This window comes from Artemia sp. Qi Xiang Cuo, chromosome 11 (genome assembly GCF_049724085.1).
Source record: "Artemia sp. Qi Xiang Cuo chromosome 11, ASM4972408v1, whole genome shotgun sequence".
Classification (NCBI taxonomy): domain Eukaryota; kingdom Metazoa; phylum Arthropoda; class Branchiopoda; order Anostraca; family Artemiidae; genus Artemia; species Artemia sp. Qi Xiang Cuo.
Window position 1 is genome coordinate 47817747 of NC_142804.1, and position 15730 is coordinate 47833476.

The 15730-nt window shown below is 36.0% G+C and overlaps 2 protein-coding genes across 2 annotated transcripts in view; both read right to left on the reverse strand.

The window, feature by feature from the left end:
- Positions 1–15597, reverse strand: part of LOC148947065 (uncharacterized) — a 29108-nt gene extending 13511 nt beyond the window's left edge. The window contains exon 1 of the mRNA XM_089096503.1: positions 15392–15597. Coding sequence (XP_088952629.1) covers positions 15392–15432 — 41 coding nt within the window. The 5' untranslated portion in view covers positions 15433–15597. The remainder of the gene's footprint in view (positions 1–15391) is intronic.
- LOC148947066 (phospholipid-transporting ATPase ABCA3-like) lies at positions 10296–14492 on the reverse strand. The gene has a single exon (XM_089097114.1). The coding sequence runs from the start codon at positions 14490–14492 to the stop codon at positions 10296–10298; it is 4197 nt and encodes a 1398-aa protein (XP_088953240.1).
- Positions 15598–15730: the final 133 nt, after the last annotated feature.

Here is a 15730-nt window from a genome sequence, read left to right on the forward strand (position 1 = left end):
TTCAAAAAAAAGTGAAGAACTCCATTAAACCAAAACAGAACAAGAATAGAATCAAATAATCTACCAAGCATACAACTACCACAAATTAGTATCAATAAATAAATGAAACCCAGAACAAATAGTTAAAATAAATAACAGAATCGAACTCAAAACGAGCAGAAATCAATGTGAGTAGGATTCTAAACCCCTATGCTTTCTAAAAGCCAGGATATAATTTGCACTTTACTGAGAAAAATTCAAATTTACTGAAAAAATGTCCATTGTCAGTTTAATATTATGCTGATATTTATTATCTTAATTATTTATTATCTAAAATCTTAATTAATTTTTATTTCATAAAGTTATAAAAATTAAAACATTTAAAAGGTTTTTTTTTAATAAAGTACAAATTATATTCTGGCTTTTAAAAAGCATAGGATTTAGAACCCTACTCATATTAATTTCTGCTCGTTTTGAGTTTGACTTATTTTAATTTCTGTTTGTTTTGAGTTTCATTTATTTAGATACTGATTTGTGGTAGTTGTATGCTTGGTAGATTATTTGATTTTTGTTCATTTTTGGTTTAATGGAGTTCTTTACCTTTTTTTCGAAAAACTTATTTTTTGCGAAAAGTTTTTTTGATTAATTTCTGTTTGTTTTATATTGGAAAAATCTTTTTCAGGGAGAAAGACTGAGCCTCTTCTAAAATTGAACAACCATCCCTTCAACAAAAACCTTAAATAACCCCTAAACATAACTTACAACCCTTGCCCCTAATTTCTGGGGTTTGCTTCAATCCCAAAAGCCTTGTTATATGATATTTAGACTATTTTGAATAGAATGGCTATCCCAAAATTTCTATTAGACACATTTCGGGACAATACGATGTGTGTGTAGAGGGGAGAGGGTTGCTAACCTCTGATCCCTTTGACTCTGAAAAAGAGCACTAGAGCATCTGATTACCAATCCAATGAGCCCTCTTCATAGTTTATATGACCACACTTTCTATAAAGACGTTATATGTCCCCAGGGAACAAATTACAACCCTTACCCTCAGGGCTTGGGGGATTTGTTATCCTCAAAGACATAATTTCCAGATCTTTCTGATAGGCTTAACAAAATGGCTACATCAAAATTTTGATTAGAAGTGTTTTGATTAGAATTTTGAGCAGAAATGATAGGCGTGGACAGGGATATTTGCCCCCTGATAACTTTCAACTAATAAAAAAGGAACTAGTCCTCTCAATTTTCAATCGAATGAGCCCTTTTGGAAGCTTCTACGACAACACTTTCTATAAAAACGATATATGCCCCAAGGGCATAACTTACGGCCCTTGTCCTGAGGGCTATGGGGGGAGGGTTGTCATCCTCAAAGACATAATTTTCAGATCTTTCAACTACTTTGAACAAAATGGCCATATCAAAACGTTGATCGTAAATGTTTGGGAAAATGATGGGAGTGGGGGGGGGGGGGATTCTCCCTCCAATTACTTTCTATATAACGATATATGCCACAAGGGCATAGCTTAAGACCTTTGTCCTGAGGGCTATGGCGGGAGGGCTGTCATCCTCAAAGACTTAATTTTCAGATCTTTCAACTACGTTGAACAAAATGGCCATATCAAAATATTGATCGGAAATGTTTGAGGAAATGATGGGCATCAGGGGGGGGAATTCTCCCTCCGATTACTTTCGACTATTAAAATGGGCAATAGCCCTCTCAATTTTGAATCGAAAGAGCTCTTTTTGAAGTTTATATGACAACACTTTCTATAAAACATCTTACAACCATAGCCCTAAGGGCTGTGGGTGGTTGTCGTACTCAAACACATAATTTCCCGACCCTTCAACTACGTTCAACACAATAGCTATATCAAAATATGGATTGGAAGTATTTGGGGAAATGAGGGGCATGGGGGGGGCATTCGGCCTCTAATAACTTTTGACTATTAATAAAGGCACTAGTTCACTCAATTCCCAAATGATTGAGCCCTTTTAGAAGTTTCTACGACAACGCTGACAAAGACCTAATTTCCAGAACTTTCAACTAAGTTGAACAAAATATCCATCTCAAAATTTTGTTGGATGTGTTTGGGGAGATGGCGGGTGTGAAGATGGTGGGTGTGAAAGGGGCGTTAGTTGCCCTCCAATCACTTTCGACTATTAAATAGGGCACTAACCCTTTCAATTTCCAATCGAATGAGCCCTCATTGAAGTTTCTACGACAACGCTTTCTATAAAAACTTATATGCCCCCAGGACACAACTTACAACCCTTGCGCTGAGGGCTGTGGGGGGAGTTTCATCCTCAAAGACCTAATTTCCGTACTTTTCAACTACCTTGAACAAAATGGCTATCTCAAAATTCTTATTGGATGTTTCTGGGGAAATGGTGGGCGCGGGAGCGGTGTGTGTTCTCATGCAATCACTTTTGACTTTTAAAAAAGGCACTAGCCCTTCGAAGTTTCTATTACAACACTCTCTATAAAAACCTTATATGCCCCCAGGGATTAACTTACAACCCTTGCCCTAAAGGGTGTGTGTGTGTGTGGGGGGGGGGGGTATCATCCTCAAATACATAATATCCAAAACTTTCAACTACGTTGTAAAAAAGGCTATCAAAATTTTGATTGGATGTGTTTGGGGAAATGGTGGGCGTGAGATTGGGGTTTGTTGCCCTTCAATCAGTTCCGACTAGCCTATTATTAAGGGCACTAGCCTTTTCAATATCCAATTAAATGAGCCTTTTTTGAAGTCTCTACGACAACATTTTCTATACAAAAAAACCTTATATGCCCCCAGGACATAACTTACAACCCTGGCTCTGAGGGGTATGAGGGGGGGGGGGGTATCATCCTCAAAGACATAATATCCAGAACTTTTAACTACATTGAAACAAAGGCTATCAAAATTTTGATTGGATGTGTTTGGGGAAAGTGTGGGCATGAGAGGGGGGTTAGTTGCCCTTCAATCAGTTTCGACTCGCCTATTAAAAAGGGCACTAGCCCTTTCAATTTCCAATTGAATGAGCCTTTTTTGAAGTTTCTATGACATTTTCTATTAAAAAAACTTAAATGCCCCCAGGGCATAACTTACAGCCATTGCCTTGAAGGCCTTGAAGGCTGTGGGGGGGGGGGTTGTCATACTCAAAAACCTAATTTCCAGAACCTTCATCTACGTCGAACAAAATGGCCATCTCATAATTTTGATTGGATGCGTTTGGGGTAATGGTGGGTGTGAGAGGGGGGTTAGTTGGCCTCCAATCACTTTCGACTATTAAAAAGGGCACTAGCCCTTTCAATTTCCAATCGAATTAGCCCTTTTTGAAGTCTCTACGAAAAAAAATTTCTATAAAAACCTTATATGCCCCCAGGGCATAACTTACAACCCTTGCCCTGATTGGTTTTGGGGGGTTTGTCATCCCCAAAAACAACATCTCCAGAACTTTTAACTACAGTGAAGAAAATACCTATCCCAAAATTTTAATTGGATGTGTTTGGGGAAATAGTGGGCGTGAGAGGGGGATTAGTTGCTCTCCAATCACTTTTGAATGTTAAGATGGGCACTAACCCTTTCAATTTCCAATCAAAAGAACTTTTTTGAAGTCTCTACATCAACGCTTTCTATAAAAAAAACCTATATTCCCTCAGGGTATAACTTACAACCTTTGCCCTGAGGGCTCTGAGGGGGTCTCATCCTCAAAGACCTAATTTGCAGAACTTTCATCTACGTTGAACAAAATGGCTATCTCATAATTTTGATTGGATGCATTTGGGGTAATGGTGGGTATGAGAGGGGGGTTAGTTGGCCTCCAATCACTTTTGACTATTAAAAAGGGCACTAGCCCTTTCAATTTCCAATCGAAATAGCCCTTTTTGAAGTCTCTACGAAAACAAATTCTATAAAAACCTTATATGCCCCCAGGGCATAACTTACAACCCTTGCCCTGATTGGTTTTGGGGGGGTTGTCATCCCCAAAAACAAAATCTCCAGAACTTTTAACTACAGTGAACAAAATAGCTATCCCAAAATTTTAATTGGATGTTTTTGGGGAAATGGTGGGCGTGAGAGGGGGGTTAGTTGCTCTCCAATCACTTTCGACTATTAGAATGGGTACTAGCCCTTTCAATTTCCAATCAAATTAGCTTTTTTGAAGTTTCTACATCAACACTTTCTATAAAAAAAAACCTTATATGCCCCCAGGGCATAACTTACAACCCTTGCCCTGAGGGCTCTGAGGGTGTTATCATCCTCCAAGACCTAATTTCCAGAACTTTTAACTAGGTTGACAAAAATGAATATCTCAAAATTTTGATTGCATATGTTTGGGGAAAGTGTGGGACTGATAAGGGGGTTATATGCCCTCCAATTACTTTCAACTATTAAAAAGGGCAGTAGCCCTTTCAATTTCCAATCGATTGAGCCCATTTTGAAGTTTCTACAACAACACTTTCTATGAAAACCTTATATACCCCCAGGGCATAACTTATAACCCCTGCCCTGAGGGCTGTGTGGGTTAGGGGTTGTCATCCTCAAAGACCTAATTTTCAGAACTTTTAACTATGTTGAACAAAGCGGCTATCTCACAATTTTTATTGGATGCGTTTGTGGTAAAGCTGGGCGTGAGAGGGGGGTTAGTTGCCCTCCAATCACTTTCGACTATTAAAAAGCACACTAACTCTTTGAATTTCCAATCTGAATGAGCTCTTTTTGAAGTTTCTACGACAAAGCTTTCTACAAAAACCCGGGCCAACCCGGGGCAAAACTTACAATCTTTGGCCTGAGGGCTGTGGGAGAGTGTCCTCCTCAAAACATAATTTCTATCAGGAAATCAACTACGTTGAACAAAATGGCTGTCTCAAAATTTTGATTGGATGTGTTTGGGGAAATGGTGGGCATGGAAGGGGTGTTAGTTGCCTTCCAGTCACTTTCGACTATTACAAAGAGCACTAGCCATTCCGATTTCCAATCGAATGAGACCTTTTCGAAGTTTCTAGGACAACTGATTCGATACGAAGTGCCCTGTTCTGAAGAAAACAATACATTGTGGCAACATCGTTCTTTACTTAGGCAGCGCTATTTCACTGCCTATAATATAAAAAAGGACCAAAACTGTTCAAAAACAGGGGCTGTTTGGTCACCAGTCATTTTTGACTAATAGAACAGAAACTCTCAACTTGCAATCGAATGAGGATCCTTCAAAGTTTCTATGATAAGGGGGAGGTTGGGATGATGAAGGGGCCCCTCCCCTAAACGGAATAAATTCTGTTTATTTAAGGGTTTAATGTTACTCTTTACTTTCATAACACCAGCAAGGCCGTACCCAGAGGGAGAGGGGGGGAATTAGGGGGGGGGTTGACCCCCCCCCGAAATGTTTGTTTGACTCTTAAAAACGTAACAAAAAAGGATATAAACAAATTTTGTATACGTTTTTCGAGTTTTTTTGTGTAACCCCCCCCCCCTAAAAAAAAATCTTTGAGTAAATTTGAGTAAAACCCCCTCCGAAAAGAAATCCTGGGTACGGCCTTGAACACCAGTGTAGGCCAGAAATATTTCCGGAGACCAAGAGGGATTATATGTAAATGTACTCCTCCGCCACCACCCTTTCCTTCAAAAGAATTCTGTATTTATCTGAAAGACCAATGAGAGTTAAGATGGTTTGGCATTAAAATGCACTCTTTTAGGCATCTGCTTCCTCCCTAACTACAACATAATCAGAGAGCCCTACTGTATAGGTTTCAGGCTCTCATCTCAAGTATTTGGAATTGTTCATTTTTTGCCGAAGAACGATCATGGATAAAAACAACAACTGGTAAAACAACAGGGAATTTACCAAAGACAGTGAAATTTGTTCACATTAAAAATACTTTGGCTCTATATCCAAGAACCATACTTAGCAAACTACTCATATAAATGAAATAAAACTTACAATACAATGACATCTAACGAAACAGTTTCAAGTTTGGTGTTTTTATGATGGAAACGTAGTGTGGTCTTTGAAGATCATGGATGTGTGTTGTTTACAAAATTTAACTGAGATTTTTTCTTTCCCCAGGGATGATTGTATCAAACTAAGGGTCCTGGAAGACCAGTGCTCTCTTAGGTGATTAAACAAAATGGAGGGCGACTAGCCTGCTTCCTATGCCCCTGTTTTCCCCAGAGACATCTGAATGAAATTCAGAGATAGCCATTTGGTTCATTATAATTGAAAGGTGGATACAGATAGAGTCTTTCGATTTAGTTCAACATATCTTTCAACATTCTCTGACATTTCACCTCAATACTCTTAGTCTTTTTGGACACACACAGGATCAAACATTCCCTCTTTTCCAATGACAAATCCTGCATGTTAAGAATGAAGAAATTGGATAATTTACAATCCTTCTCAGGAACTGTGTGTGCTTGGCATCTCCAGAGGCATAGCTACTAGACCTTGGAAATATTTATAATAAAATGACTTTCTATAATTTTTATTAGTATAAAGTGGAAAATTTAAAAGGGTAAAAGGAGGGTGGCAAGCTGCCTTGCATTTTTTTTTTCAACTTCCCTCTCAACATGGCTTTAAAGTCCCAACTTAATACATTTACCCATTCCATAGATTGTAAACTATTGCACCCTTTTGACAGCCGTCCTGCATTTAGCATGTATGTATGTATGTATGTTTGTCTTTCCAAAAAAAACCATCGGTCCATAGAAAAAAAAACAGAACATAAATATAACAAAACCAACAAAAAAACGCAAATAAATTAAAAAGAAAAAACGTACTTCACGAAAATATTTATAAAGAGATGTATCTTTCACGATGTATCAGCCCTTCATCATCGTACTTAGCCAAATTCCTTAATGTCATTTTAACTTGTGACCCTACAATCCCTTCGACCCACCTTCTTTCTGCCAACACTAACGAAAAATACTCATTTCTCAGATCCGCCAATTCCTTACAATTCCCCATAATTGAAAAATATCCTCATCATCTTCCCAAAACATCGGACAAGGGACTGGGTTAACACTAAGACCCCTAAATTTCCTCCCCCTTTCCCCAATATCAATCGACCCTCCCCTTAAATTTAAAATCAATTTTATTTCTTCCCCTTTCAACCCCAACTTAAAATAAACTTTTTCCCCCCATGTGTCCTTCACCTTACTATACAGACTCAGAGATCCCGAGGCCTCCTTCCGAGCCTGCTGCTGCTGTATTACTTGCTCATTTAACCTCTCTTTCACCTTCTCAACCATTGTATCCGAATTCAATCCCTGACCTTCATTCCAAAAATACGAATATCCTACTTCATCTAAAATTTTCTTAATTTCTTGCGGCCACCCTACCTCTTATCTTATCCACCAACAAACTAAAATACGCTTCTTTCGCTAGCCTATATTTACTTTTTAAAATTTTAATCCAAAACTTCACCATTCTTAAAAACCTATCTTTTCTTAACCTACTTAGTCCTATATCCCCCTCCAGTACAACACTGTGAGTGGATTTATGGGCCCTAAAACCTCTCTCAAAATAATTTCTTTGCATTCTCTCCAACTCCTCACTTTCTGATATACTGACAGCTTGATCATCAGGTAGCGGTGAGACATTTTATCAAAAGCTTCATTTTATCAAAGGCCATCATTCTCTCATTAATCAATTGAACTGCACCATAACAAGAAGTAAATTAAGCAGTACTACTGTGCATATCACTGAATACAAAGCTGATTATTCAGTCTAAGTAATTTTAGATAATTTCGAAAACAAAAATGGAGTGTTTTTTTTTTCAAAATATAAGACTATTGCATGGTGAAGCTGTTTCAAGATTTTTGAAATTACCTATATTTTCAATACAGTTTCAACTATTGAAAAACCAAGATTATCGTGATCATAATCCCTAATTCCAGTCTATTGTCCCATTGCTATGTTTTTTATTATGATTGCTTTTTGTATCCTCTAAATGAACTTACCCTCAATTTTCCTATGCGATACCGTAAATCTAATACAAGGTTGTGTCCAGGGGTGGGGTTAACCCTCCCCCCGAAATGTTTGTCTGGCTCGTAAAAACGTAACAAAAATGGATATAAACTTAGTTTTTTTTATATAGTACTTTTAGTGTTTTTTTGTGTAAGCCTTCCCCCCCCCCAAAAAAAAATGTATACAGCCCTGATCTAATACCCAAGTTAACTTTACTGATGATGTACAAACCCAATTTTGTTTGTGTTTAAACTACCCTCTTAGCAGGACAGTCTAAACAAATTATTCTTTTTTTCTTTTTTACCAATAGTACATAATTTTCCATAGCAATAATTATGTCAGCAGTAATTCATTATTGATTTCAAGAAATTGGACGTTTTCATTTTTGAATTTTTAGTTTTTGTGTTTTGAATTTTATAGAGTAATTATGCAGAATTTTGAAAGGCCCATGTCCAGACACATTCAATAACTTGGCAAAAAAATAAATTTAACCTCTATTCTCTGTTGTGTAATGTACAATGTCATTGGTATGCTATTTTTTCACTGTCACTATCTTACCTGTGTGCTACCTCCCACCAAAATGCCATATTTTCTTAGCATTTCTTTGTAAAATATTTAGTCTTCAACAGTTCTGGGTGATGGTGACTAGTGGTGATTAGGTAATTGCCTCATTGTTGATACCTAATTTAGTCAAACTAAAAACTATACAGGGACATTGTTTTAAGTGTCCTGTTTGCATACTTTTGAATATTAAAATTCAATTATTAAAGTATTTATTTAATATTAAATTTTATTATTTATTTATTTATTAAAGTAATTATTGAAGTATTTATTAAAATAAAAAAATATTTCTAGGTGCTGGTAGCCTATATGTTACCTTATAAAATCTATTTTTTGTCACAAAAAAAGTATTATCTGCAAAATTTTGCTATCACTATATATCATTGGCTTACAAAGTTTTAATTCTTTGATGTGGGAGGGGGGGATAGGTCAAGGCTTTACGAGGGGTATTTACTGCCATTCTCAGGGAGTTCTCCTCCCACCCTCTCCCCCCTGCTGTGTGCAAATATGATCAGTAGAATATAGTAACTCAAAACTGCAATTGCACAAGACTTGTTTGTGCAGAGAATATGTTGGATTTTCCATTGCCAGGCTATATGCAGCTTATTTGGCAAAGAAGTTTGAGGCTTGTATTTCAAATTTACTTGTGGTACCTTCCAGAGAGACAGACCCACACAATTGAATTATTGTGCCAAAGAAAGAATTCGAATTGTACCTTAAGTGCTACTAAAAAGGGTATTAGAGACACTTTTCATTTTCAGTACCCATTAACACACTAATTATTTTTTACAGACTACGTCTATTGTGAAGCTTTGCCAACTGCACCGTATCAAATATGACGAATAGAGGAGTTAACAAAGGTATTGTATAGCCTATGCTGAGTGTCTATAAAAGAACTTTTTGGAATACATATATATATATATATATATATATATATATATATATATATATATATATATATATATATATATATATATATATATATATATATATATATATATATATATATATATATATATATATGTATACCAAAACAAATTTAACTTTATTGAGTCTGGATCAGTATGTACATAAAGTAATTAAATGCTTTTAGACCCGACGCATAAGCCCAATACAGTATATTCTAGGGTTGTTTCATGAGAGTCCTGTTTGATTACCTAGCAACCTAGTATTCATAATATGATCAATCATACTTTGACTGAAGATTCTCTTCCGTACCAAAATCTTTGAAAATTCAACAATGTCCACAAAGCAGCACAACTACGTATGATTTTTGTCGGTCCCACTGAGTCTGTCCCTCTCTCACTGTTGATTACAAACTAACTAACACTTGAAAATATTCTTTTGCATTGACCATCCTAATTTTGATTCCCCGGAGAGCATTGAGGAGCAAATTGAAAGTCCGGGTGATTCTTGCCATTGGATGCCTCGAGGGTTGATGGTCAGACTTGTACAAGCCTCTGGGAGGTGAAGGGGGGGGGGGTCATCGAATCTTCCGTAGGACCATACAAAGTAATCGATGTGCTATACTACTGGGAAACCTTATCCTCTACTTCCTTTTCAGCGCAAGATGGCTTCTCAGGCCACAAACACATTTGTGGTAAACATACTTCTAGGCTAGCTGTCAGTCTAGACTCAACTCACTTCTTCTCCCAATCATTCCAAATGTGTGTGAAGATCTTTCTTTGGTGCTATTGAACAATCATAGTGACAAAAATGGAATTGTTAATTAAATCTTAAAATCATTTTTAAAATTTACTCCTCTGTTTTTTGAAATCTTGCAAACTGAAGAAAAATATTTTCTAAGGTAGTTTGACTAATTGAATAATCGTCGGTTCGTCCAAAACAATGATTTGGGGGTCACCTATCAGAGCAACAGCTACACTTAGTTTTCTTCGATTTCCTCCACTGATTTCTTTAATCTTTTTGTCAATATGCTCAGCAACCAGAAGTCTTTTACTCAGATCCTCAATAATTCTATCAATATGAGACTCTAGTACCCCTCTAATTCGGGCAAACATCCTTAATGTTTCTCGTCCCGTCATTGATTCATTAAGAGCGTCGAATTGAGGGCAATATCCTAGCCATCGTTGGACTTGTTTCATAGAAGAACGAACACTTAAATTTTCTAGAAAAGCATCACCACTAGTTGCATCTTCATCCCCTGTAAGAATCCTAAGCGTGGATGTTTTTCCAGCACCGTTGGTTCCTACAAGGCCAAAACATTCACCCCGTCGGATACCAAAACTGAGGTTATCGACAGCCAAAAATCCACCAGGATATATTTTTGTCAATTCTCTAACTATCACTGAGTTTACTTCGTTTAATTTTGCTACACTTTTGGATTTATCTGCGATAGATATTTTTTCTTTGACTACATCCTCGTCTTGAGCCTCAGCACCTTCAATATCAAATTTAATTTTCTTCTTTTTGCAGGATAATTTCTTAATTATCTTGGACTCAATAATCACAATTAAGAGTAGGAATATTAAACCTTCTAATCCAAAAATAGCTAAAATTTGTCCAATGCTATAGTTACCAAACTTAAAATGACTTGTATTGGCAATTACATTTTCGTACAATTTACTGAGACCCATTAAAAGACTGGAGCAAGGGAATACAAAAAAAATCCACTCGATTATCTCGAGGATGCGAGCATAATTTGAGCCAGTATTATGAGCAGCTGCTATGCTTGCAGCAGCAGATAGCAAGCATGTGAAAATAAAGAATATAAAAACTTTGATCAAAGCACTTGCAGGATTTCTGGAGAGATAAGAGAAAAGATATACAAGTGGCAAAACTGCCCATCCAAATCCCAAGAATAGAATGAACATCCAACCCTGCATTTCTGCGCTAGTAAAACCATCGACTCCAAATGATAAGAAAACAATTAATGTAGCCAAAGATGAAATGCAAAATAACAGAAAATCCCAGATAAAGTTTCCACTCCAATATGCTATGAAACTAATACCAGACACAAATTGCAAATGTTTTGAATTACAATTCTGCTCTTTGACTAAAAATACAATAAAGCTGCTTGCTAAAAAGCAATATCCAAAGCTCAATACTAAACCAAAACTAAGATTTAAATTAAATGCAACTGAATCTGATGATGACTTTAAAAGAGTAGTCGTCCTTTGATAGCTGTCAAGTGACATTTCCTTTGTAGGTAAGTTTCTGAGTTCAGATTTAATCTGAAGGTGGTGGTATCCCAATAAGGCCATACACATAAAAACACTGAAAAACAACGGGATCATCAGCTGAGTTAGAATAAAAGACCAGTTTCGGAGGGCATAAGATTTCTTCACAAGCATTGCCCAAAATTGTTGTATGAACAAAACCAATCCTGTATTTTTGACAGTAGAAGGACCAAGTATTATTTTATGAGGTGCTCTACTTCTGACGCTGTATTTTTCATGATCTGAAGTTTCTTTACTTTGTTGTAGCGTCTTAAAAAACACCTCTTCCATGGAAGTCACAGAGATACCATAGTTTAGTATACTTAGCTCATGTTTTTTCCTATCAAGCTCCATAAACATTCTTTCAAACACGGCTGAATGTTCTCTTGGTAAGACGTACGACAATTCTGCACCAACATTCTGGTCTAAATAAACATTTGGTACAAATTCAGTGAGCAATCTTGTTGTTTCTTCCACTTTACAATCAATGTCCTTTACAATTGTTAAATGGTAGCCATCCCCATAAACCTTTTTTAAAAACAGAGGGGAACCAATGCATTGTATTTTGCCAGATGCCATTATTGCTACTCTATCACCTAAAAAATCGGCCTCATCCATGAAGTGGGTTGTTAAAAGTATTGTGCGATCTTTTTTCTCGTTCAAAAGCAGATCCCAGATCGCTCTTCTAGACGAAGGGTCCATCCCAGAGGTTGGCTCATCAAGTATGACGACTTTTGAGCCAGCGCAGAGGGCTATTCCGACTGAAAGTTTTCTTTTCATTCCTCCAGATAATTTTTTTGCCAGCACAAAGCGTTTGTTTTCAAGCTTAAGCATTTTAAGAATACGTTCAATTTCATTTGACACTAGTTTTTTGTCAAGTCCTTTTAGCTCACAGAAAAACCTTAGATGTTCTTCAACAGTCAAACTTTCGAAGAGAACATTATGTTGAAGACATAATCCAAGACTTCTTCGCACATTTTCAATGTCCGTGCAAATGTCAAATCCGTTTACGTAAGCGGTCCCAGAACTTGGTGAAAAAAGCCCAGTAAGCATAGACATAGTTGTGGTTTTGCCTGCTCCATTGTGGCCAACTAAAGCTGTAATATGACCCTCAAATAGTCCTAGATTCAAATTATTGACAACCACTTTATTGTGCTCATAGACCTTAGTTAAATGCGAGAGTACAATACCTGCTTTCAAATTTAATGGCTCTTCTTCATAATTTTCTGGTTGCCAGGAGAATTTATTAGATTTTTCAATATAGTTGCTTATATTGCCGTTGCCACACCAAAAAGACTTCGTAAAAGGAAAAAACCATTTCTTGGGAATGCCAAATTCCTCAGGGAACAAGAGATCAACATATAGAGCTAAAATTAGATAAATAAAACCATCCACTGCCACCATAATTGTTGCATCTCCAAATGAAAAATTGTAATCAGCTGAGACAGGAGTGAAAAACGTCGACCATTGTAATCCAGCCCCAGTTTCTTCAAATGCACAAACAATATTTATAGCAAATACCATAGCCGTGTTGACTATAATGGATACACCATATTTACTTCCTTTGGTCTTTATCCTGTCTATAAATAAAAAAACAGGAAAATGCATCATGAGCCATATGAAAGCCACTGGAAGTGACGCATTTGATCCTGATTTGAAAAATGTGCTAAGCAAGAAGCAAAGGCATATCGCACTCCAAGCGTACACCACATAGAAGACGAACAGTACAGTTCCATCTGTCTTGTTTACCAATGAAACACCATTTCCATACCATGGTACTTTTTGCATTATTGTTATGAGAATTATGATAATTAGGAAGAACATAAAGGATTTTGAAAACCATGCAGCCCAATGCAACCAATTAGGAAGACCCATAACTTTGGTTGACTCCTTCAATCCAGCTTCCTTCTCATTGACAATATTTTTAGTGGTGCTCATTACAGGATAAATAAAACTCAGCAATATAAATAAATCCAAAATTATTTTTAATTCTGGTGCAAAATTTTTTAATACTGGAAATCGCTGCATTTGTAGATCTACTGATGACATATTGGCAACTGAAACTTGTTCGATAATGGAAGATGATATAGCATGTTCTAAAGCAAGAAATCCCTCCCTGTAATAACCAGGATATGCCCCGTATCGTGCTTCCTCATCTGGTGGAAGAAGCTCGTCATCAAAATTACTTTTTAGTGGAAACTTTATAGTGGACGTTCTAATTGTTCCGTTCCCGCGGAGATGGAGCTTCATATTTATTTCCTTTGGGAATCTATCTGGATCCGGGAAAGGGTTGGTAAAAGTCACTCCACCGAGTAAATAAGTTGATAAATCAGGAGTTTTATTGTAGTTATCTGAAAAATGATGTCTAGAATATGTGTATATATCAGGAGTTTTATTGAAGTTTTCTAAAATATGTGCTACCATCTGATCATCATCAGCAAATCCAAATTCTTGATTTATTTGTAGATTCAATCTTTCTGCCACCTTTTTCATTGCCTTTGTCACTGCGGTATTATTCGGTGAATAAGCAAAAGACAGCCATCTTAAAGCTTGACTAGATTTTTCAGATTGATTTAATATGTTATTAATGGCCAGTTCATTAATCGTGAAGGGCTCCGAAGTAGTCGCTTGATTAGATGGACTCATGCTCTCATGAAATGCTTTCATGGCAACTAAAATGAGGAAGAACACCAAAGGTATTAGAACCTCGAACACTGTTTGTACCGGGTGTTTTTTTTGTATTATCCAGTTTTTCCATAAGAGCAATCGGAACTTTTTCCAGCCACTTGAGTATTGATTAGTTTGGTAAATGTCAGTCATTTTCAATAACCTGTAGACCTCAAGTTATTCACGTACCGAGTTCTTTTTATTAAACAAAAAAACAGAATAGTTTCAAAATTATAGTTTCAAAATTAAGGTATTTTACTAGTTTTAATTAAAACATTAAAATTATTGCTCAGACACCATAAATATTTTTGCAATTTACTTAATTGCTTTAGCGATTCTGAACTGAACTTAATAATTTGTCAACTTTTTTTTCATGTCTTAAATACTTTCCTTTAGTAGTGTTGTATGCGTCACAAATATAAAAAACTATACATTCAGTCTTCTGGGGACGGAGAATGATGTAATTTTTTCTCTTGAATTGTACTCATAAATATGAGGTCAATCATACGGTTTTTCTTATCAATCATATGTTTCTTGTGTAATTTTGCCTGCATCATAGACACTAAAAACGATACAACCACTACTCAGTCAAATGTGACGTATATATGCTTTTCGAATGTACCCATAAATGGGACGTCACTCCCTTGAATATTTTTTCCAAAATTTCCGAGGCTCTTAACGAATTTTCTTAAACTTGTGACCTATCTAAGTTGTTTTTTTTTAGGCCAGGATATTTGATTATTCAAGCAAGTCCAATTACTAACAACGATATCTACTAATCTTTAAACTTTTTATTTTCTTTTTTAAGCTTTTTGAATTGTTGTAATTCATTCTCAAAATATATACAAATATCTTAGCAATTACCAGTTTTTTGCTCTTTACGCAATTTAATGTCTGTTCATACTGTGTCTTTTCAAAGATATTTTATTATTGAATCATTTCCGATTTGTAACAACGATTTCTACTAAGCTTTAAACTTTTGGTTTTCGTTTTAAAGGTTTTTGAATTTTTCTAATCCCTTGTCAAAATATATACAAATATTTTGCAATTACCAGTTTTTGCTCTTTAAGCAATTTAATGTAAACTTCTCCATGCATGAAAATCTTTAATTTCTTCGCAAAAGTTTGACAAATGTGATAACGTTATTGCAATACTGATGTTATCTAGATCATTTTTTGGGCCAGAATATTCCAGGATACAAATTTTCCTGAAAAATAGGAAATACTGTTTCTTTTCAAAGATATTTGATTATTGAAGCAAGTCCGATTTCTAACACCGATTGCCTACTAAGTTCCAAACTTTTGGTTTTCTTTTTTTAAAGTTTTTGAATTGTTGTAACATTCATTATGTTTTATTGTGTAAATATCATAAATGTTTTATTGTTAATCCAT